The sequence below is a fragment of the Panthera tigris genome, chromosome B4, assembly GCF_018350195.1.
Source record: "Panthera tigris isolate Pti1 chromosome B4, P.tigris_Pti1_mat1.1, whole genome shotgun sequence".
In the NCBI taxonomy this organism is placed as follows: Eukaryota; Metazoa; Chordata; class Mammalia; order Carnivora; family Felidae; genus Panthera; species Panthera tigris.
The window spans coordinates 126249911-126274576 of NC_056666.1; the positions used below are offsets into that span (position 1 = coordinate 126249911).

Below are 24666 nucleotides of genomic sequence, written 5' to 3' on the forward strand. Positions count from 1 at the left end.
TGGCTGTTAGGAGGCACCGATTCATATATGTGGCTCACATGATGGCATGTATTATTAGGTACACATCTTGTCCCCAGCTTTATTTGCCTTTTTAAAATTTTCCTTTATGCTGTTGTTTTCTTTACTTGTTGGACTTTATTTGTCTTCTTCTAAGCCACCTCTGATATCTAAGAGTTAAGTTTCAAAAATGCCTACACCATCAAATGAAATCTCCCAAAACTTGGCCTCTTGGTTTTGTAAAGGAGAACTAGGGTAGTAGAGCCATTAGTGATCCTGGAATTTCTTGAGGGCTCCAAAATGTAGTAAAAATGATCCATGGAGAGAAGTGATCACTTTTTCATAGTGAAGGGCAGGAAGACCTCCTGGCCTCAACACCCTCTCTATTTGTTTGCCTTTTCTTCTTCTTCTTCTTCTTCTTCTTCTTCTTCTTCTTCTTCTTCTTCTTCTTCTTTTAACTTTATTTATTTATTTTGACAAAGAAAGAGAGAGATAATGTGCATATGTGTGTGTGAGTTGGAGAAGGGAAGAGACAGAGAGGGAGAGAGAGAATCCCAAGCAGGCTCTGTGCTGGCAGCGTGGAGCCTGATGAGACATGGGGCTCAAACCCAGGAACCATGAGATCATGACCCGAGCCAAAATCAAGAGTTGGATGCCCAAACAACTGAGCCACCCAAGCGCCCCTCGTTTGCCTTATCTGCTCTAGCAAGAGCTGACCTCCCTTGCAGTGCTCCAATGCCACAGATTTCTCCTGTCAAGGCTTTTACTCATATTCTTCCCTTTGCCTGATCCAGTCTTTGTCTCCATTTTTGCCTCCCTAAAACCTACTCATCCTTCACGTTTCGTGGTATGTGGCTTCCCAACTATCCACCTCCCTGACAAGAGTAGACATGCCTATACCAAAGTTTAGTAATGCTTATCTCACTTGGAATGACTGCTTTCATGTCCAGTCTTCCCTGAGGCAGGGACATATTTGACTCATCCCTTTTCCCCCCAGTGTCCAGCGGGACCCGGCATGTAGTAGGTACCCAGTAACTAACTGCTGGGTGAGGAACTGTGTATATTGGGGAAGAATCGAGACAAATGATATCCAGGGGCTGATCTGGACTCAGTAAAGCCTAAATGGGTGCAAGCAAGGTAGCAGAGGTGAAGTTTTCTGTTTTGTGGCCAAGGGAAGGCATGTGGTTAAAGTGAAAGGGTGAACTGGGAGGAGGAATTGCTACACAAATATACCCTTCTAAAAGAAAATAAAATGCCTCTGAAGACAACAGATGCTGAGAATTTATAATGGCCAACAGAAGCTAGAATTGCTAAGGGGTGCAGTGACATCGATAACCTTTATGCCAGTTCAGTTCAGCCCATCTTGATTCAATTCAATTTGGCAAACACTCATTGGGCCACCCTATGTCCTGGATACTGGACTAGGCTCAGTGTGCAGAGATGACCCCATCCTAAGGCTGGTCTCTACCTGGAAGGGTGGACTAGTTTGAAACCAGAGTGGAGGGGTGGTAAGGTTAGCAGCGTACCTGAGGAGTGAGCGGGGAGCCCTGGGTAAGCAAAGGAGAAACCAGACTCACTCAATGTGACCCCAGAAGGTAACCACGGAATGTGCCTTGGAGGATGGTAGGGTTAGTATAGTGGGATCTGTATGGTGGTAAGAGAAGGTAAGAACTGATGTGGGTCAGACAGATGCAAGTTTGAATCTTGGTTCCAGCATTTTCTAGCTGCATAACCATGCATATCTCTGAGTCTTTAAATGAGAGTGATCTCCATCCCGATATATTGTGTGGGCTAAAGGAAATATTCCCATAAATATCTTAGTACAGTGGGTGCTACTATAGTTTTTCAGTAAGCAGAGACACAAGAAGAAGGCACTGCAATGCCAGAAGGAGCAGAAACACAAGCCAGATTGCTCTCCTTCCAAGAAAATAATGATAGGGAGAGTTGCTATTCAGTGAGTGCTTTCTATGTCTGAGACATGGGTCTAAGGTCTCTATAAGCACTAACTTATTTCAGGCTTACAAAACCTCATGAGGAAGACTTACTATTATTATCATTCCCACTTAGTGACAGAAGCCACCAAACCATATATGAGAAACTCCGTGCTCTGCACCATGACTCTCCATGGTGGAACCCATCACAGGCTAGGGGAAAAGAGTCAGTTGGTCCAGATGTGATGCACCTGCTGGAATGTAGGACTTCGACAGGAGAATCTACCTATATTCCAAATGTATGATGTTGACTCCCTTGCTGAAGAGAGTGGGGGTGGGTGGTAAGGTGCGGCCCCAAGTAACCTTGGTTGTGAGTGGAGGTTGTATGACTAGATATAAAAGGAGCCATACATGAACACTGCACTGCACTGGATGAAGCTCTTTCCCACGGGGCTCCAAGTTAATGGTTCTGCAATTGTATTGGGATCAAACAAATAAGTAAATAGATGGCAGATGGTAGGAGCCAGGTCCCTGTTTGGGTGGGAAGTTCTAGATAAGCAATCTGGGAAGGCTGAGATGATTCATGTGGTACTAGATGAGAGTCAGACACATCGACATGAACTCTCTCTAGCTTTAGATAGAGCTGGTTATATATAGAAATAATTACAGATATGTGAGCATACAGGGGTTAAGGGACACATGTATATTTCCTAGCTCTGTCTGCTGAGAGGCCTTGGAAACAATGACAGCCCAGTAGCAACAAGGCAAAGGCCTGTGTGCAGGGCAGGAAGTGGGCCAGAAAGGAGGTTGGGGGCGGAGAGGATGCTGTATGCTGAGGTCTGACATGAACCCCCTCCCTCGGACCGGGGCCAACCCAGGGTCCAGGAAAAGCCATAACTAATGACAAATTGGAGCTGCCAGGGCAGAAAGGCTCAGCATAAAGAATGCGGCAATGAGCTAATCTTCAAGAAGAGAAACTGGGACAAGGTGTCGTCAATGTCAAGTGGAAATGCGAACAATGAGGAGAGGAGGGAAGTGATATCATGACGGATTGGTTGCAGGCCTCAGGAATGCCCTGGACTGCTGCACTGGAACGTTCCCCAACTCAGAGGGGGCAGGGAAGAGCCGATCTTATCACCCTGAGGGATCTGAGAGCAGTGACGGGTCTGGCCTGGCTCATGGGTGGAAGAAAGAGAAAAAGAATTCCTGGAGAACGGGCTCCATCCCTTCTCTGGGAATCTTTCTTTACCAGGTCAACTGCCAGCATCTCGTGCAGCCCACAAAACCTAAAATTAACATCCGGCCCCTTCACACAGAAAGTTTGCTGACCCCTAGTCTAGGCAACCCAGGTAGTGCCAGAGCAACCCTTGGTAATACATAAATGGATGTGTCTGGCTGTGGTCAATAAAACTTTATTTACAGAAACAGGTGGCAGCTGGATTTCGCCTGTGGGCTGTGGTTTGCTGACCCTGGCCTAGAGCACAAGCTCCACTGTATAACAGCATACAGAGAGATTTCCAACTGTCCATGGCTAGCCATTGTCGTCCTCACATATGGAGCCATGCACACAGTCAGCGCTCCATTAATGCTTGGCAACCCGGCACTGGTTGGCTCTCTGGGGTCTTGTCATTTTAAGCAGAACCAACAACCACATTCCAAAGTGAGACCCAGAGAGGCCTTGGAGCAGGTAAGACCTCCCACCTATTCAAGGACTCATGACCGCAGCAGCTCCAGTGTGAGTCATCCTTTGCCAGAACTACCCCTGGGGTGAACGTGTGCTGGATTTTCTGGCATCCATTCCTCCTTCCTTTGTCATGGCACCTCAGTTTCCCCTGGGGGAATGACCCCACCCAAATGGCATTCATCTTGGTGGGACTCTCCATACTGGTTTTCTGCCTTTCTCTAATCAGTAAGCATGTGACCTAAGTTGGATTAATCAGCACTGTTTCCATGGAATCACAACCTTGAGTTAAGCACTGAAAATGATTCGGGCAGATTCATGTCCCAGTGGGGGTGCCATGAAGATTGTCTGTTGCTTCTGGCCACCCAGATTCCTGGAGCTGCCCTGGATCCTTACCTTTCTGAAATTGATAGTTTCGTGGTTTTGTTTTTAGAGTTTCTGATCATTCATGGTTTTCTAATAAAATTCCTTTGAAAAACTCCCTCAGGTTAGTCAGATGTGGTTATTGTTGCCTGCAGCTGGAGAGATCTGGTGTAATCTCCTAATTAGTCTTATTAGTTCCAGAGAACCCCTTTGTGGCCCATGGCTCCAGAACCATCTTTTTATAAATACAGGTCAGATGATGCCACTTCTCTGCTCAGAAGAGAATAGAACAAAAGCCCCAAGCCCTCAGCACGGCATTCAAGACCCTCCTTGATTTGTCCCCAGGTTTCTCTTTCAGCTTGGTCTCCTATGGCTTACATCCCATACATACTCAAAGTTCCCTCAAACATGCCAAATGTCTGACTTGCTCTGGGAGAAACAGCTCTTTTTGGGTAGACAGATGTCTACCCTGGGATGCTTAGCTGTACTGACCAGAGAGGAAGGCAGTAAGGAGACATAAAGGGAGAATAACGATGTGCTGAAGGGTCTCTGCCCTGGGGTGGAGGAGACTGGCCTGAACATGTATCTCTAATCACTGTTCCTCCTACACTCTCCTCCCACCCTTCCTCCCAGCCCCCTAGCCCCCACCCAGGGACTCACATGTAAGCCTTGTAGTTGGATCCAATTTTCTGGATGCGGATGTCGTACTTCGAGTCAATGAAGGCCTCAGTGGTGGCATAGGTTTTGGCCATTGCCACCATGCTGGTGATGTCCTGGTAGTCATGCTGGTTTTCTACTTTGATCTGTGTGGGAAGATGAGGGGGTGAGTGCCACCTGCCCAACGTTCATGGAGCACCTACCCAATGCCAAGACCCAGGGTTCCGTATATAGTGACACTGAGAAAGTCACCTGCCTAGCAGAAGAGACAGACATGGGAAACTAGCCATTCCACTAGAATGTAGAGGAGGAAGGGAACATTCCATCTGGCTGGTCAGGAGAATCTTTATAGAACAGGTGAGCTCTGAACAGAGTTTGAAAGAATAAATACATGTTTCAGGAGGGGCATTTCTCTGGAGGATAGAGAGGGTGGGCAAAGCAGAGGCAGGGGGAGCCACTGGGGAGCAGGAATGGGCAAGTGGTTCAGACTGGCCGACAGGGCAGGATGGTGAGGGATGGCTGAAGGGTCTGGAAAACCACTGGAAGAATTGGAGGAGTTGAAACAAGAAAGTAGCCTCACTGTATTTTAGAAAAATCCCTCAAGTAGTTATACAGTGGGTTGAATGGAGGGTTGAATGTGATATGGGATAGAGACCAGTTAGGAAAAAGGGACTGTATGTATATGTGCACATGGTATGTATGTGCTGGGTGTGTGCATGTGGGTTGTATGTATGTGTAGTTTGTGGGAGACATGCATGTAGCGTGTGGGGGACATGTGTGTGGCACACAGGTGCAGTGTTTGTGGTGTATTTGGTGTGTTTGCATGTGTAAGATGTGTGTTGTATGTGGTGCTCGTGTGTGCAAGCAGTGTGTGTGCATGTGTGCATGCGTGTGTATACACTGGACAAGGTTAGTTGTGCTTGGCCCAAGGCCTGGGAGAGAAACTCGCACTGTTTACTTAGCTGAGGCCAGGAACACGAATTTGGGCCCTGGGGTCAAGGAGAGATCCCAGGAGAACTTCCAAGGCCAAATGCAGGGGACCAAGCCAAGGCTCTTTGTGCTCTCAAGACAGAACAGAGGCTGACTGCAACTGACTATGAACAGCTGGGAGGGCCGCCCCCTCCCATGTCACTTCCGCCTGGACAGCAGAGGGTTCTGATGTTGGGCCAGAGGCAGGGGGAGCCCAAATTCCCTGGTGGGGGTTGGCCAAGTGCCGGGAAGGTTGTGGGGGGCTGTTCTGTCCCTACGGTCTCTCCTCAAGGCTCAACCAGTGCCCTGACAACTCCATCCCTCCAGGACAATGCCCACCTACAGCCCACAACTTACAAAAAAGCTTCACAGTTCTCTCCTGGGACACAGAATAGGGTTGCGAGGTGGGCAGCATGGGCGTTAGTATGGTCATTTAACAGATACAGAAACATATCTCTTGCCTTGTCTAAGGCTATATGGCAGCTAAGCACAGAGCTGGGAAGGAAGCTCGGGACTCCAAGAGCACAACTGTTCTTCAAACCATCTTCAGGGTATCTACAGGTGCATACCTGCTGTTGCACCCCCACAGATGGGAAATAATGACGGGGAGTGAGGCTTGGTGCACCTTCCCTTTTTTTGGCTCTCGGAGAGTCCCAGCCTCGCAGCCATGACTCTGAGTCCCACTTTGCAGAGAAGATAAAAGTGGCCAAGCAAGAGTTCCCTATTTTCTATTCCTTTCCAAGCTCACCAGCTTTCTGCTTCTTCCTCCAGGTGGCTGTGTGCCGCCTCCCAACCCTAGCTGAACCTGTCCTTTGTTCTAGGTCTTCCTAGACTGACTGCTCACTGGCCCCTCCTCCTGCAGCAGGAGGACCCTTAAGCTCATCTGGGTATCTAGTCTCTCAGCTAAAGACAGCTTTGTTCCAGTCTCCCTCACAGGTAGATATGGCCAAGTCTCAGAGTCTGGTCAACGAACACGTGAGTGGTAGTTGCTGTGAGCAACCTCTGAGTGCTGCCTTTATGACAAAGGGAATCTCCCCTTTCTCTTTTCCTTCTTCTACCTGGCATCTCAGACCCCAGGATGGAAGCTGCATGTTGAAGATGGCTGAGTAATAAGGTGGATGGAACCTGGATTCCCAACACCATGGAGTCCCCAAATCTGCCCTTGACTGAGCATGCTCAGACTCTTACATGAAAAAGTAGACTTTAATCTTGTTTAAGTCGCTGCTATGTTGGTGTTTGCTGAGGCAGTCACACTACATTCCTGCCTTATCTTCTTTATCTTTGGCTCTCTGATGATGCTTTATCCTTAGGGTCGACATGATCATGGGAATCATAGATTCTCTTCGAATTGTTCCTGCTTTTCAATACCCTGGGGCCTCACTGTCCTCGGTGTGTCCCTCCACATTTCCCACTCACCCCTAAACCCACCGTCTTCAGATTTCATTCCCTACCATTCCACTGAAACTGATTTGGCAAAGGTCACCTGTCACCTCCTCACTGGCAAATACAATAGCGTTCTTTTGACTGGCATTCCGTTGGGCATTCCATGACATCCGAAAATGCTGAGCTTTTTGAAACTCGGTTTCTACCCCACTACTCTCTTCTGGTTCTCTTTTTTCCCACCAACTTCACTTTATTGCCTCCTCTTCCTCCAACTTCCCCTTTAAGGATCAGAGTGTTTCCTCTTCAGCCAACATTTGTGATCCAGTAGAAAGAATTAAAGTTACCAACATAAAACAATGGGTGGGAGACAGCTTGTTTAATTCAGTTCTATCAATGGGTGGCTCTGGAAAGAACCAGAACTTCTTCTGCTCCTCGGTTTCCTAGACAGCACAGCATACACTGCAGAGTGTCTCGTAGACTTCTAGCTGTCCACAATGTCCCTTCTTTTCTACAGTCATGAAGCACCCAACCTGGGGGCATATGACCTCTCACAGAATAAATATCACACTTCCCCATCTCCCTGGCGCCTGTGTGTGCCCATGTGATCATGTTTTCTGCTTCTGTGAGCAGAAGTGGGGTCCGAACTTCCAGGCCTATCATTAAAGGGAAGGGCAGGGCTTTTCCTCTTCCTGCTGGCTGGAGTGTGGACCATCTATGACCTTGTGGCTGAAAAGCAACAGCTCAGGAGCGCATGATCAACAAGATGGAAGGAGCCTGGGTCCTTAAAACCAGGGAAGCTCCACAGGAACCCTGGGCTGCTCTTGCCCAGACCACTGTGTGAGAAAGTCCTGGATTACTGAAGCCACCTTAGGTCTTTGTTACACAGCTGAACTTTGTCCCAATTATTACAGTACATAATATAAGTACATATTTGCTGAATGCTTCAAGCATGCATTCATTTATTCACAGGATAGACAAAAGAGCACAAAGAGAGACTGTAGACATAAGGGTTTAATTAATTAATTAATTAGCTAATTAATGGTCAGCCCAACCTCCTCCTGTGCTCCTTTTTGAGTGTTTCGGGGTGGGGGATGCCCATCCTCCCCTCTCCAGGAGTGAGGATGTAACTCAGGTTTCTTGTATATGGGCTCTTCTAACACCCAAGGACAAGCCCCGACCTGATGTGCCTTGCCATTTTACGGTCTTTTCCTAACAGAGGGCCTCCGAATTGTGTGATGTCTGGGCCCCAAAAAAGCTCAGCTCTACCCCTGGCTCCACCCATGTCTGCCTCCCATCACACTGTCGGCTTCTGAAGGACAGACGACGTGTCTCCCTCCCAGTCATAACACAGGTGCCTGGCACGTTACAGATGTGCCAAACATGTTTGCGGGATCACATTTAAGAAGGCTGGATAAAGATCCACTTGTAACTTGGGAGGGGGCAGGAGAATGGAAGGAAGGATGTGGGAGCTTGGGAAAAGGCCAAGAAAATGTGTCTCAGGAACACGTGTCTTTTTCAAGGTGAATTTTTCTGTAAATGCTCGGCCTGGATCCTGCACTCTCCGAGGTTTGTCCTTCTGTCATGAGAACCTGACTGAGTCAGAACCTCAGGAGAAGTGGGCAGGGGGCCTGGAGCCGGGTGGGTGGGTGCTGGAGGGGACTCTGGCATGGTCCTCAGGCAAGAGGCTAGGCGGGGTCAGAGGGAATTGAGGACGGGCAGCCACAGGGATGGTGAAATGGTTGTTGGCCTGGGGAGGGAGTCTTGGCACTCCGCTTTATTTACTAGCTGGAAACCCCTCCAAATATTCACAGAGACAAGCTGAAAACAGGAAGTCCTAAATGAGCTGTGATTCAAGATTACCCATTTGCTGCTCTGGGAACCTGCAGTGGGGTCACCATGGACTCCCTGACTCTGAAGCCTCACACCCACGTCCCCACCTCCCACTCCCCTCCTCTCCCTTCCCTGTCCTTTCTCTTCTTTCCCTTTTTCTCTGCCTTCCTGGTCTTTGCTCTCTCTCCCCTACACTGCTCTACCTGCTGTTGTGTGTTTGTGTGTATGCATTTGTTTCATCCTGAGGGTGAGCAAAGTGGGAGCATGGAAACAGAGAGGGTGGAAAGGGAGGGAAACTGGAGAGAGGGGGTCAGGGTACAGTTCTGAATCTCCTTGATGGGCTTAACCTCAGAGGTCTCCTATTCCAGCCTAAGATGGGCCAGTCATTTTCTCCATCTTTGGTAGATTGTCTGCTTTTGCTTGAACACCTCCAATAACAGGGAGCTCATTACTGAGCAAGGGGGAACTTGTTCTACGGTATATTACAGCCAGAGTGAATGAATGGTCCCAGTTATTGATTACACAGGGTAATTCTCAGCCCTCAGCCTTGTGTCTGGTCTTCATGCACTTGAGGAGAGCCAGTCAGGTATGCCAAAGTCACTCTTCTTTAACTCACCTTCATGTGAGCAGGTTCCAGAGCCTTTTACTACCTTGAAATGCTCTCATTTGACAATGTCTTAAACTACGTGGTGCCCGGAATCACCAGCCGAGACTGGTTAAGACTGTACCTCCCTCTGTGTGGAATAGATCTGGCATACTCCTGCCTCAGTGCCTTTGCACCTGCCGTGCCTTGCTTACATGGCTCACACCCTCACATTCAGGTCTCTGCTGCACATTACCTGTGCAGAGCTATCTTCCCTGACCACCAGATGTGGGGTGACTCCTCCCACCCAGTACTTGTCATGCATCATAGCCCGCTTAATTTTTGTCCATGGTGCTTCCACCACACTTCACACCATTATCTATTTATTTGTTTGTTGTCTGTCTTCCCTACTGTTCTACTAGGATGCAAGCCTTGCAAGAGCACTGCTGGATTTCAAGCACCTATAACAGCACTTAGGGAACAACAAGCCCCCGATAGATTCGGTTAATGATTGAATCTAAGTGTTTACATCTAAGTGTTTACAGATATGTGTGGAGTGCCCATTATATCCAGATCATTACTGACTGTTTTTCCAGATACTATGCTGGAGGCTAGGGTACAATAGGGAAAAAGAGATTTATGATTTTTTTTTTTTATTTATTTTTTGGGACAGAGAGAGACAGAGCATGAACGGGGGAGGGGCAGAGAGAGAGGGAGACACAGAATCGGAAACAGGCTCCAGGCTCCGAGCCGTCAGCCCAGAGCCTGACGCGGGGCTCGAACTCACAGACCGCGAGATCGTGACCTGAGCTGAAGTCGGACGCTTAACCGACTGCGCCACCCAGGCGCCCCAAGAGATTTATGATTTTTATCCAAATGGAGCTTTGAGCCTATTCATTACTTGCTCCTATTAATGTACCTTCATACAACATTAGTTTTTCTAAGATCCATATGGGGCTTGTTCTAAGCTAATGTCTTGAGGTCATTTTAAAACACAAGATCTTGATCATTCACATCTCTGAGCGTGTACTCGAGTGGATTTAGTCCCAGAGCAGGACTTTATATTTCCCGCTGTAAATGTAAGGCTCTCATGTGTTCATCGATCCCGTCATCTTCTAATATTTACTCTGTCATTGAACCTGCTAACTATCCCTCTCAGCTCCATTCATGCTTTTGGTGCACCCTTCCCACACCTAGATCCAGCTGTTTGATCTTATTTAAGTCACTTCTCTGAGCTTTTGTTTCCTTATCTGTTAAATGTGATAACAACTACCTTGCAGGATTATTATGATTTATTATTATTTTTTAAAAATAATTATTTAAATGCTTATTTATTTTTTGACAGAGAGACACAGAATGCAAGCAGGGAGGGACAGAGAGAGGGGGAGACACAGAATCCAAAGCAGGCTCCAGGTTCTGAGCTGTCAGCACAGAACCCGACGCGGGGCTCGAACTGATGAACCGTGAGATCATGAACTGAGCTGAGGATGGATGCTTAACTGACTGAGTTGCCCAGGTGCCTCGGATTATGATTTTTCAATGAAAGTATGAATGTCAAAGGACCTACGAAGCATAGTATCTGGCACCTAGTAGGTACTCAATAAAAGATCATTCTCTTTAATTAAATAATCATTGTGATTCTTTGTTGACATTGAACCATCAATAAATACTTTTTTATATAGTTATTTACATAATTATTCATCCAGCTACAAGATCTATCTCATGTATAATCACCCAAATTGATGAAGAAAAGTCTTTTTCAGATCAATTCTAGCTAATTAATGCAGAACTAGGACATCATCCTTCTGCAATGATCTCCCTAATGCAATAATGGATCTAGGCAACATTGATCAAGGCAAGACCTTTGGGAAAGGCTGATGGGGAACTTCCTAATGTGTGGATCAGGCAGACAATACCTGAACTCACAGATCAGTCTTAAATCTCAAAAGACAGACATGACTGTGTCTACAGATAGGGAAGAGATACACCCACTACCAGCTATATTCTTGTCAAAACCCAGACCCTGAATCAGATCAAGTCTCTATATTCAACCACCAGTTTATAGGACATACAGACAATAAGAGAATACCATGGATCTATAATTGGCCAAATTTAGACTGTAGAAAATTCTACAGAGAAAAGAGCTCCCCCCTCCTCCTTATAAATAAGTGACAAACCAACCACAGGAAAAGGAACTGTTACAGATCAAAAGAGACTCTGTCATACCAACCACATCACGTATGAAGGCCTTGTTTGGATACAATGAGAATAAATCAGTTAACAGGGAACTGTTGAACACTGACTATGTATTAGATGATATTAAAGAATTATTACTAATTTTTTTGTATCCTAGCGGTATTTGTCTTTGTTAAAGGGGAAAAAAAAAGGAGTCCTTATGTGTTCGAAACACATACTAAAATATTTATAGGTGAAGTTATGTGATATCTGAGATTTGCTTTAAAATAATCTGGTGAAAAGCATAAGAGACTCTTAAAAACTGAGAACAAACTGAGGGTTGGTTGGGGGTGGGAGGGAGGGGAGGGTGGGTGATGGGTATTGAGGAGGGCACCTTTTGGGATGAGCACTGGGTGTTGTATGGAAACCAATTTGACAATAAATTTCATATATTGAAAAAAAAAATAAAGCTGACTGGGAAAAAAAATAAAATAAAACTTGAATTCGGATGGAAAAAAATAATAATCGGGTGATCCATAGAGACAGAAAGTAGATGTGTCGTTGCCAGGAGCTGAGGAGAAGGGAGAATGAGGAATGACTTCTGCTGGATATGGGCTGATAAACACTTCTTAGAACTATGATGGTGATGGTTCCACCTTGTGAATATACTTCAACACCACTGAATCGTACACTTTAGAAGGATGAATTTTATAGAATGAGAATTATATCTCATTTTAAAATAAGGAAAAGTATCGAGTGGCATTTGCGAGGAAGTGTAGAGAGGTATGTAAAACCTAACTGACCATTAGTGAATAATGGTTGAAGTTGGGTGATTGGTACAGGGGAGATACAGTCTACCGTTTTCTCTTCTGTTATGTGTATTTGAAAATTTCTGCAATGAAGTGTTTAAAAAAAAAAAGCAGGACTAAAAGAGAAAGACAAAAAGTGAGAACATAAAATTGTGCTTCAAATGAGGTTACAAGCCATATGGTAATACCTGGCTAGGGGTGTGTGACCCCCTTTGGTTGTGTTCATTGTAGGAAACTTTGGCCAGTTACTCAATTCAGTCTCCCTAAGAGGAAACCAGGTGCCTGAGAGAATTACAGCCATTCTTGGAATTAAAGTCCAGGTGAAATCTCCTGGGGTCCTCCTATAGGGGGCGCTGTGATGTGGAACAAATGTCAACAGCGCTCTCTTGATATTTGCTGTTTCTTATGATCCCCCTTAGTGGAGGCTCATGTGCTTATGTCATCTTAAAGTGTGGTTTGAAGAAAGCAGTTTTGCAGATGGCCAATAAGTGCAATCCAATGATCAGTTTGATCCCTTTTTTATAGTTTATTTTTATTTGAAAAACTAGTACATATATACACACACAGCAAAAATAAATAAATAAATAAATAAATAAATAAATAAATAAATAAATAAAAGTCAAAGATGTAAAAATGAAATCTGGGAAAAAATAAGTATGTCTTTTACTCTAAACCCCAAGCCCCCTGGTGAAAAGATCTCTTTGTACTCTTCTGGAAATATTCTACGAATAGAATAGTGTACGAGGCTATAAGATGAGTCTCTTGTCTGCGATGGTTAATTTTATGTGTCAAGTTGGCTGGGCCATGGTGCTCAGATATTTGGTCAAATATTATTCTGGATGTTTCTGCGAGGGGCTGTTGGTTGAGATTTACATTTATTTATTTATTTATTTATTTATTTATTTATTTATTTGAAATTTATTGTCAAATCGGTTTCCATACAACACCCAGTGCTCATCCCAACAGGTACCCTCCTCAATACCCATCACCTACCCACCCCTCCCTCCCACCCCCCATCAACCCTCAGTTTGTTCTCAGTTTTTAAGAGTCTCTTATGTTTTGGCTCCCTCCCTCTCTAACCTTTTTTTTTTTTTTTTTCTTTTCCTTCCCTCATGGTCTTCTATTAAGTTTCTCAGGATCCACATAAGAGTGAAAACATATGGTTTATATACACAATGGAATACTATGTGGAGATTTACATTTAAATCGCTGGGCTTTTGAGGTAAGCAGATTGCCCTCCATAATCTGAGTGGGCTTCATCTGATCAGCTGAAGGCCTGAATAGATCAAAATTCAGCATCTTCAGCCTACCAGTTTACTCTGCAGAATTTGGACTTACCTGATCCCCCACAATCGTGTGAACAAATTCCTTAAAATAAACCTCTTTGTCTACCTATATACACTTCTTATTGCTTCTGTCTCTCTGGAAAAATGCACTGTTTCAGTTACAGCTGAAGCAAGAAGAGACCAAGGTGCCACCTTCCAAAGTAAGCTGGGGCAGAGACCTCTGTGGCCAACAATAGGGTAGACTTACCCACACTGATATAACAAGGTTGGGTGGGTAGAGAGTCAAGACTGTGAGGTGATGATTTCCTTGGAGAAAGCTGTGTCAGCCTACTCCTCCCTTGATACGTCTGGTAAGAGCAGCAGTGGGATGCTCAGCAAGCCTGATATGTGTCTTAGCAGCAAGACAGGGTTGGTGCGCTGGAGCTGATGCCCTCCCAGGCCACCTGTGGCTGAGCATCCCAGACGATGCTGTATCCAGGCTAAGAAAATGAGTGCTTCCTGTTAACCACAGGTGAGCTGTGTGGGAGAGAGGCCAGCCCTGAGCCATTTAAAATCCTGCATGGAGGGAGTACTGGCTAAAGAGGAGATACTGCCACCTCCAATGTCACCACCCTGGTCCAAGCCACCATCATACCTCATTGGGCCACTGTAATCATCTTCTTTTAAAATTCCTCTTGCCCAAGCCAAACCTCAGATCGATTGCTTTAGCATCTCTGGGTGTGGGCCAAGGCATCAGTATTTCTGGAAGCTCCCCAGGCAGTCGTGTGCAGCCCAGGTCGCAAAGCATGACACTATGTGATCTGGGTCCTGCTTATTTCTCTTTTGCACCCAGCCAAACTTGTCCCTGCCTCACTGCCTCTGTCCTTGCTGTTCCCTCCTCTTGGAACACTTTTCCTGAATACCTTCTAATGGCCTGCCTCTTCAGGTCTCAGTCCAGATGACCCCTTAGTGGAGGCTTTTCCAACTCTCTGACATAAAGCGGCCCCCTTCCTTGCCCACTCTAGGAAGTCTCTACCAAATTACCTGGGTTTATTACTATTACTTCTTTTCTTAACATCTTTGACTATCTGAAATTACTTATCTGCTATTGTGTTTATTGTTTCTCCCCTCTGCAAAAGATGTAAACCAACAAGACCAGGGACCTTCTGTGTCTGGCTAGAGAGACAATATAACAGTGTTCAAGAATGCAAACTCTGGGATGCCTGGGTGGCTGAGTCGGTTGAACAACCAACTCTTGATTTCAGCTCAGGTCATGATCTCATGGTTGTGGGATCGAGCCCTGCGTCGGGCTCTACGCTGGGCGTGAAGCCTGCTTAAGCTTCTCTCTCTCTCGAAAAATAAAAAAAAAATAAAAAAATAAAAAAAAAATAAAACAAACATCCCTATATATATATATATATATAAAATGCAAGCTCAAATCCCAGCTTCATCATCTATTATCTGTGTGACTTTGGGGAAGTAACTTAGCCCGTCTGTGTCTCACTTTCCTTATCAGCAAAATGTTGGATAACTTGTTGATGTAAAGTAGTCACTCCACCTCAAATGTGGATCACTCGCCAGATTGCTATTGAACGTGATTGGATTGTTGTTGTGCATTAAGTAAGATACCACGTGTAAATGATTTGGAAGAATGCTTGGTCCCTCACAAGCATTCAATGCATGTTAAGCTCTTATGATTATTATCATTCCCTCTTGTACCCTTGACAACCAGTATAGTGCTTGGCACACAGTAGGAACTCAACAAATGTTTGCTGAAAGAGCAAAGGAAGGGCCTGTCATGGTAACAGCTGAGTGAAGGGAGTCTAGGCAGCAGGAAAAAGCAAGTGCAATAGCCCTGAGGCTGATGGTACCTATTGAAAAGAGACTCATAAACAACAGATAATTGGGCCTTAACATCTTCTTGTGGAAGCTGGGAGCTAATAGGGTTTCATGCTTTGAACAGGGGCAATCCCATCTCCCTATACAGATGAACACAAACAATGGGGTCATGACCCTTCCCAGAAAATGGTCTGGAATCGACCCGAGACACATGAGCGACTGAAGTCCACTGCCCTATTTCAATAGCCTAGAAAACATTTCAGGCAAATGTGACCAGGGGCTCACCCCGGCCAGATCCATCTCCATTGAGTTCCCATAGGAGGCCCGGTGTGGAACATGCTTCTTCCTGGTATGATGGCCCAGACCAGCTTGTTTTCTTCAAACAAAGATAAATAACTACATGAGGCAATTTACAGAACCAGGTCATTTATGAATAAGCTAAAAGTTGGAAGGAAAGCTACCAGAAGTAATAACTGTAGCTTCAGAACACTTGCTCTGTGGTCTCTTTTTTTGGCGATGATCAGCTAGCAGGGCCAGCTGGACATTCAGGCCACTCCTAGCTTAAGATAATAAACCGTAACCTGGCACACAAATGGATGCTTGTTTTTCTGTGTTTATAACAGGAAGGCATACATCCAGCTCATTCCAGACTGGCGTTCACTCATTAAGAAACTAGTTAGATGGGGTGAAGAGGGATGGGCTGAATCTCCGTTTTCCCTCCCAGTAAATTTTTACCAGTCTTGCAGCTCCTGGACTCTTGAGGCAGGATTAAGTATAGGTTCTGTGAGTGTATCGCTAATGTCAGGTCACGCTTACAGGTTAGCTCGGAATTAATTCCTGAGGTAGGCACTGAAAGCTCAAAAGAGGTAGGTAAGAGTTGCTATAACCTAAGAAGTTCCCAGACTTTCTGGGTTCATGGCTTCCATCTTAGGAACTATTTCACGACCTTCCTAGGCCAAAAGAAATACCAAGCACTTTTAATTATTAAGTACTTAGAGATAAATAGCTTACTAAGTGCTTATTTCCTAACAACTTGGTAATGGTTCGAAAAAAACACACATAATGTTTTTACTTCCTTTAAAATAACTACAATTACTTATTAATGCGACATGTGTGCTTGTTGGGCACTGCACAAATCCTCAAACCTTGGAATTGGATCGGACACCATTACCGTCATTTCCTGTTCCACACTGATGTTCACATGGTACTTGCTTTTTTAGCACAACCACCACCAAAAACCCAGCTTTGCAAAGACGTGATGTCACTGAACAGAACATGTTGTAATCTGATGTTGAAATTGCGAACTACCTCGGCTAGTAATTTGCATGATGTCTGACAAATGTCGAGAATTGCTGTTCCCTTGAAAATTCAAAATATACCGTGCTGCCCCAGGGCGTCTGAATGCAGGGTTTGGGATCTGTGGACCTATGTTACTACTTTTGGCATTCTCCCCAGCAGTAAATAACACAAATCTCTGGTGCAATATCCCTGGTGAAAGCCTGCCTGTTTCTCATGGAAAATGGAGGTCTGAGAAACCAATGGGGGTGGAAATATCCAATGAACCAATCTATACTTCAACCCAGTCCACGCTTTAGGAAAATTAAAAGGGTACTACACTTTTTAAGATGGTATGTTGGCTCAAAAGGCCTATGTTCTTAGTGCAAAGGTGGTTTAGAGTAAGCTTGTTATTTAGAATAGTCCTTAAACATACCTGATATAAAATAAAATGTCATCCAAAGGCCATATTAAACAGATAATTAAGGCCTAGTCCCTATCATTGAGGAACTCATTGTCCATGGAAGAGACAGATACACGGACAGTTCAACAGAGGGCTGCCCTGGGCGTGTAGCTGAGGGACCCGGGTACCTTCTGGGGTGAGTGGGGCAGGAAAGGTTTCCCAGATGAGGGGCTGGATACCCACCCGACTTTCTTTGTAATGATCATGGGGAGAAAGATGAGTTTAAGTTCAAAGTTTTATCTTCTTTTGGGTTTAAATTAGAAGTTTTATCTTCTTTATTTTATGTATGTATGCATGTATGTATAGAGAGGGGGAGAGAGAAAGAGAGAGAGAGAGAGAGAGAGAGCAAGATGCGGAGAGGGCAGAGGGAGAGAGAGAGAAAATCCCAAGCAGGCTCCATGCTCAGCACAGAGCCCCACACAGGACTTGATCCCACAACCCTGGGGTCAGGACATGAGCCCAAATCAAGATTCAGATGTTCAACTGACTGAGCCACCCAGGTGCCTCTTGTCTCCTTTTTTAAATAGCAAAATAACAGTTCACAGTGATATTGTTATCGGGCTTTATTTATCTCCATATTGTATCGCTCAGTCTTTCGAGACCTTACCTATTTTTTAATGAGCACTAACTATGTGCCAGGAACGGTACTACACAGCTTACATATATTATGTCATTTGCTCTGGAAAAACAACCCTAAGGGCGTCTGGCCATGATGTAGCCACACAAGCCCTGTCTCTGTAAAGACATATAAAGCTAGAAAAAATGTACGAGGCGACTGTTTTGAGGCAGTGGAAATAGGCACTAATGAGGTGCAGTCCCTGAGAGAAGGGAAAGTCAGAGGGGGCACCCATGTTCTCCTGGCCCCTTTTCTAGCCTCATCTGTTACTCTCACTGGCCCGCGACGCTCCAACACAGGGTCTCCTGGCACCTCCTAAACACGACCTGCCTTTCGGCTTTTGCATATGCTGTTCTCCCTCCCCGGAAGGTTCTTTCCTTGTGTTCCTCTCGCAAGGCTGGCTTGCTGCCCTTCCTCAAGCCCCTGTTTAAATGGCGCCACCTCCATCTTCTCTGAGAGCTCCACCATGTTGGTTTCCTTTGTAACAGCCTGTTCTCCTGCCTTGTACTGAATACAGTTTATAATCAGCTATCATCTGCTCATTTAAATACTGTCTGCCTCTTGTTCTAGCTCATGACTTCTATACCTGGCACAGCACCTGGCATGCAGCAGGTGTTCAATAAAGGGAAGAAGGAAGGGAAGGAGGAAGGACACATTAGATCCTCCCCTCCCCTTCCTGGGGGGACATGGGGGATCAGGGAGTTAGGAGGAAGATGATGGAGACACAAGGAACTCCTCCTCTCCTTTTACAAAAGTTCCTGAAAAGTTTGTGAAGGATTTGGAACTTGAAGACTGCATGTGTCCACTGTATACCACCCCACCCCCCTGCCACCCAGTAACCTTGAGAGGGAGATGTTGTCCTCCCCCTCTTACAGATGAGGCTCAGAGAAGTGAACGACTTGTCCAGGACTCCCCAGCTTGTAAGTGGAAGGATGGACACTCACATCCAGGCCTGCTGAGTTCAGAACCCCATGATCTGTTCATGACACTGCCCTGCCCTGCTTAATGGCAAAGGATTGAAGTGACTTTTCTCTTTTCCTACCTTTTCCTTTCCCCACTTATCCTTGTCTGGCTCTTTTTCAAGTTCTACTGACAGATGCATTTGGGCTCGCAAAGTACAGTTCCTGAGAGCACAGTGGGGCAGATGGCCAGTCTCTTCCTGGAAGGACCCAGGGAGGGAAAGCTCTACCAGCCAAACTCCACAGCCAAGGTATCCCCCAGCTGGAACCATGGTCCTGATGATTCAACCCAAGAGCCCTCTGGCCAAGGCAGCCCATGCCAGGGGACCCCGGTGTGGCTGAGGCTCAGGGCTGAGTCACAGGGCAGTCTGCCACCACCTGAATCACCCGCTCCACCTCTGGCTGGAAAGAAGAGTCTGGGGGGCTGGGGTGGGGCCCTGGGCTGGGATTGTGTGGCTCATCCTATGAATAAATAATAATGATGATTGTAGTAACAACAATAATGCACAATGACAGCTACCTTTAGTGAGTGCTTTACGTGCCAGGTGCTATTCTAACAACTATGTATTAACTCACTCAGTCTTTATTACAATCCTATGCAGTAAGTACGATGATTTCCCCATTTCACACATGATGAAACTGTGGCCCAGCAAGGTTATGTAATTGGCTACAGGACCCAGGGCTGGCACGTGGAAGAGCTGAGATACTAACCAAGGTCTCTCGGACTCTGAAGCCCAGCCATTCATTTGACAAATGTTTTTCGAGCCCTTAGTACAAGCCAGGCACTGTTACAATGGTGAGGCTGGGTGAGAAATCAATAGACAAATACATGACATGTTAGGCAGATACAAGTGTTACGGGGAAAAGAAATGAAGCTAAGGTGGGTAGGGCTTACTGGAGGTTAGGGTGGGGATGTTATTTCACACAGAGGTTTTTTGAGCCCTCCTTAAGAAGGTGGCATTGAGCAGAGGCCTGAAGGGAATGAAGGAACGAGTCACAAGCCTACCCTGGGCACAGAACAGCAAGGGTTGAGACTGTGTGTACTTGACGAGTCATGAGGAGGCAGGTGTGCTTGTAGCCAACGGGCTGAGGCCAGAGGGGTGGATGTAGGTCAGGGCAGTGGGGAAGGGATACAAGTCACGTAGGGTCTCAGAGCCAACGTGAGGACTTCAGTTTTTACTCTGAATGCCATGGGGCCCCAGGGAAGGTTTTGGGTAGGGAGATGACATGATCTGACTTATGGTTTCAAAGGATCACTTTGCTATGAGGAGACCAACGCAAGGGCTAAAAAGGCAGGAGATCTGTTGAAAAGCTAGTTTAATAATACAGTGATGACAGGGCTTAAACCAGGGTGGTAGTTTCTAGAACGGTTTTGAAGGCAGAAAGGAAAGGATTTGCTGCTGGGTAGGATGTGGGGTGCCAGAGGAATGCAGGACTGAAGGATGGCTTCAAGGTTTCGGTTAGAGCAGTTGGAAGGATGGATCCCCCTGTCCCCACTCTCCCTTTGCTCCCTCCTCAGATGGGAAAGGCTGTGGAAAACCTGAGGGCCTAGTTGCGTCCACTGTCAGATGTCCTGGTGGACACTTCTACATACAAATCTGGAGTTCACAAGGGAAGACTCAGGAGTCATGGATGTGCAGGTGGTACAGAAAGCTGTGGAACTGAACGTAATAGTCCATGGAGAGGGATGAGATCTGGAGGGGGATCCAGAAGTTAGAGGTTGGGGACATCAGAGGGAACTAGCAGAGGCATGGCAAAGGGGTTAGGAGGAGAACCTTAGGAGCCCTAGTGCTCTCTGCAGCACCATCCTGTTTGGAAAGCCGAGCAGGGCTTAGGGACCCCAGAGCCATTAACTTCTGTCCAGGAGAACAGGTCTGGGTGGCCATGCGATCGTTCATCTGCCCCCTTCTCACCCTTTCCTTCCATTCTCTCCCCGCCCCTCACCTTGCTTCACCCTTCATCGTCCCCTGCCTTGCTTCACCAAACACAGGGTTACACCTTCTCTTATGCCCCCTCATGCCTCCTCTGTGATAGGCACCGTGTTAGGCATGGGGGTGAATGTAGTTGAGGAAAGGGGCAGACCAGAAACAATGAACTGAAATCAGTTAGGATGAGAATCCTAACAAAAAGTGGTCCAGAAGCTTAGAATTTCTTGTGCTCGTGTGGTTTACAAAGCACCTTCCTGTTCAATTCTCGCCTGAGGCTGCTGAGGACAAGCCAGAGGTGCTCAGAGCAGGACATCAGGGAAGGGCTGCCGTGTCATCCCCAGACTCCATCTTGGGTTCCCTCCCGGCAGGGACAGAAGCAAGGCCAAGACAGGTCCTCCACGGTGGTGGCTGCCTTCTGCGCTGGGTGCCATGGTGTGCTACTGGGACCCCCCCTCCAGGATGGAAGTGCTCATTCCCCCAGCTGTCTGGTGTGGCTCGTGGCTGAGTGACTCTCCAGGAAGGGGCAAGGTCTTGCCCAAGATTATACCACATTCCCAGGGTAGCCCATGTGCAGTGACTGACTGATGCAGGAGTTCAAAGGCCTGGCTTTCTTGCCACGATTTGTGACCATTCTGAAAACTCTCTGTGGGATTAGCTGAGGTCCCTCTTGTCACCGCCTTGAAGTTCACCCTCCCCTCCCCATCCTACTTCCCTCACTTCTCAAGTTGGGGTTCCCAGGTGCAGACTAATCCCAGAACAGACCCCAATAAACAACCCGTATTCAATTCCCACCTCAGATTCTACCCACCATCCATTTCCCCACTTCCTCCATCCTAAGAGAACTCCAGTTCTGTTTAGGTTTCTACTCTCTCCAGCCAGCCATGGGCTTCAGCAGAACTGACCCTCCTCTCGACACAAAAGGCAGATACTGATTATCTTAAGTCAATCAGAAAACACAGTCCTCCGCTCTCAGTGGCCCAGGGATGGACACGTGAATAACCTGGCCCAATCCGACACAAGAGAACATCCTACTCCATGATGGACGTGAGCAGGGAAGCAGGAAATACGTAACTCAGAAGGCCGCAGGCGCCTGCATGGGATGCGGGAAATGTCCAACAAGGAAGTTGAACCTGAGGCCAGCTGGCACAGACAGAAGGAGCCTAGGACCTTGATGCCTTCACCGACATGCTAACCCCAGGCCTTCAGAGTGTTTAAGTCAGATCGAGGTAGAATTTTCTGCTATTTGCTGCCAAAATAATCCTGATACTGGGTGGATGCATTTACTGGCTACTGGCTGCCCAAACCTGCTTTGCTGGCCCGTGGGTGTGTCTGAGGGAAGGTATTCTTACTGAAGCTCCTGTCTGAGAGAGAATTTTTCACTCTGAAGGGACTTGGGGCCCCTGAGTTCTTTTCTTTAGCAGCAGAGTATACTTCTGGTGGGGGAAAGCAGTCGGTGTGTGTGTAAATCTCTTATTTCCAAACTGCGGCTTCCTTCCGTGTGCAGGGAGCAACACCCGTGGCCCCTCTGCCCTGGGTCATTCACCCCTCCTCAGAGGGAGTGACCTACTCTGATCAGAGAGTTTGGAGGAGAAATGGGGCAAACATCGGAGCCCAGCCCATTCTCCTTTCCTTTCTCTTTGGGAGCTGTCTTTCCTACAAACAGCATATTTGTTGCATGTTTCCCAGATCATGTTTTTCAGGCAAGGTCCCTGAAAAACTTCCCCTGTGGGGAAGCCACATTGTGTTTGACAGGTAAGCCCAATTTGGGGGTTCACTAATGAGAAACCCATTTGTCTGCATACCTAAAGCCACATTCTTTGATATCTTTATTCCTCCTAAGGTGTTACATTTTACTTTTCAAATTCCTTACTATACCCCAATGCCTCACACAGAGCCTGCAACATGGCCGACTGGTTGTAGGAGCAAGGTCAAGCATGAGGTGGGCAGATGACCTTTAACGTCTCTTCCAGTCTGACACCCGAAGATTCTGTTATCTGACAAAGGGAAGTGCCCAGTCCTGTGGAAGAGACAACTTTTTTTTTGTCCCCTAACACTTGATTCTGAAAGGCATTTATTTAGTGGTTCCTCAGAAGAGAGCTTGCACAATGAATAACAAATAGAGCTATTACCAGTGGTTTTATAAAAGTCTCCAAAAGTTCCCCTGGCCCAACTGGAACCTCCTGCCCTTTCCTATCTTCCTTGTTTGCCCTGCTTTTTGGGCTAAGGAGAAGCCAGCGGGGCCCTCTCTCTCAGAACTCTTTAAGGTTTGATTTCTTTTCTTGCCCAACGTGATGCTTAGTAAATCTCCCTTTTGGGGCCTGAGGACTCGACCTTCAGGCAAGGCATCATCTCAGCTGGCTTGGAGGGGCATTACTCACCGTGAAATGATCAGCCCCCTGAGTGACAGGCCCTGACAGGGAGCCTGTCTGCCAGGGTTCTCTGCCCAGCCCCTGCTCCGTCTGGGCTTCCACAGGGAGGGCCCCGACCCTGGACTTGACCCATTCTACCTCCCTGTCAGCACTTCTTAGCTAAGCTGCTCCACCCTACTCTCTTTTCTGCCCGACAGGAGAATAAAGGAAGCCTCTGTGCCTCCCAGGCGGGATCAGATTCCAGACTGTTTGTAATGAAAACACACCAAGCCAAGCAAGCAAAGAAGATGCCCCCTCCGCTGTGCTTACTATTCAGTCTCACTGTGGACACTGCATTGCTTCAGGCCACGTCTGCAGGCAAGCACCCAGGGTCCTTCCTCCTCATTGTTGGGGTGCATCAGCCTGGGCTTTCCTGGCAAGGACACGTGGCCAATCAAAAAATGAGAATAAGAACACTCAGAACCGCGACGCTCAGACCCCACTTCTGACTGGGAGGGGATCTCCCTGGTGGTCTTGGACAAGTAAACTTCCCTCTCTGGACTCCTGGCTTCAAGAATTAACCATGCTAGCTGAGCTTAGAAAAGCAAGGCGAGGACAGCATTATTTGCAATAGCCAAGTTACAGAAGCAACCTAAGTGTCCGTCCTTGGAGGAAGGGATAAAGATGTTTTGTGCACGTGTGCGTGCACACACACACACACATACACCACACAGCACACACACACATGCACCACTCACACACATACCCTCCCCCCCCACACACTGGAGAATTATTCAGCTAGGAAAAAGAAGGACATGTTTGCCCTTTGTGACATGGATGGACCTTGAGGGCATTACATTAAGTGACATAAGTCAGACACAGAAAGACAAATACCATATGATCTCACTTATATGTAGGATCTTAAAAAGCCAAACTCATGGAAATAGAGTGTACAATGGTGGTTATTCGGGCCTGGGGGTGGTATGGGGAACTGGAGAGATGTTCAAGGGTACCGATATGCAACTAGAAGATGAATAATTTCTGGAGATCTAATGCACAGCATAGCGATTATAGACACAGTACTGTATCAAGTAGTTCAAAGTTGTTAAGAAAAAAATCTTAAATGTTCTCACCACAAAAAAGAAATGATAATTATGTGATGTGATGGAGGTTTTGGCTACCTCGTGGTGGCAGTTATATTGCAATACAAAATATACCAAAGCAACACATCATACACCTTAAACTTACACAATGTCAATTATATGTCAATTATATCTCAATTAAAAAAAAGTACACTGAGATTAAGAGTGTGGTCTCTGCAGTATGGTACTGGCACAAAAACAGATACATAGACCAAAGGAATAGAACAGAGAACCCAGAATTGGACCCACAAATGTATGGCCAACTAATCTTTGACAAAGCAGGAAAGAGTATCCAATGGAAAAAAGACAGTCTCTGTAGCAAATGGTGCTGGGAGAACTAGACAGCAACATGCAGAAGAATGAAAATAGACCACTTTCTTACACCATACACAAAAATAAAATGGATGAAAGACCTAAATGTGAGACAGGAAACCATCAAAGCCCTAGAGAAGA

General features: G+C 46.4%; 1 protein-coding gene across 7 annotated transcripts in view; it reads right to left on the minus strand.

The window, feature by feature from the left end:
* Positions 1 to 24666, minus strand: part of SYN3 (synapsin III) — a 460089-nt gene that overhangs the window by 19164 nt on the left and 416259 nt on the right. For all 7 annotated transcript variants that reach the window (XR_006220212.1, XM_042993112.1, XM_042993114.1 and 4 more), the window contains exon 8: positions 4633 to 4775. Coding sequence is in view for 6 of the 7 variants with exons in the window: in XM_042993112.1 (XP_042849046.1) it covers positions 4633 to 4775 (143 nt within the window). In the remaining variant the exon portion in view is untranslated. The remainder of the gene's footprint in view (positions 1 to 4632; positions 4776 to 24666) is intronic.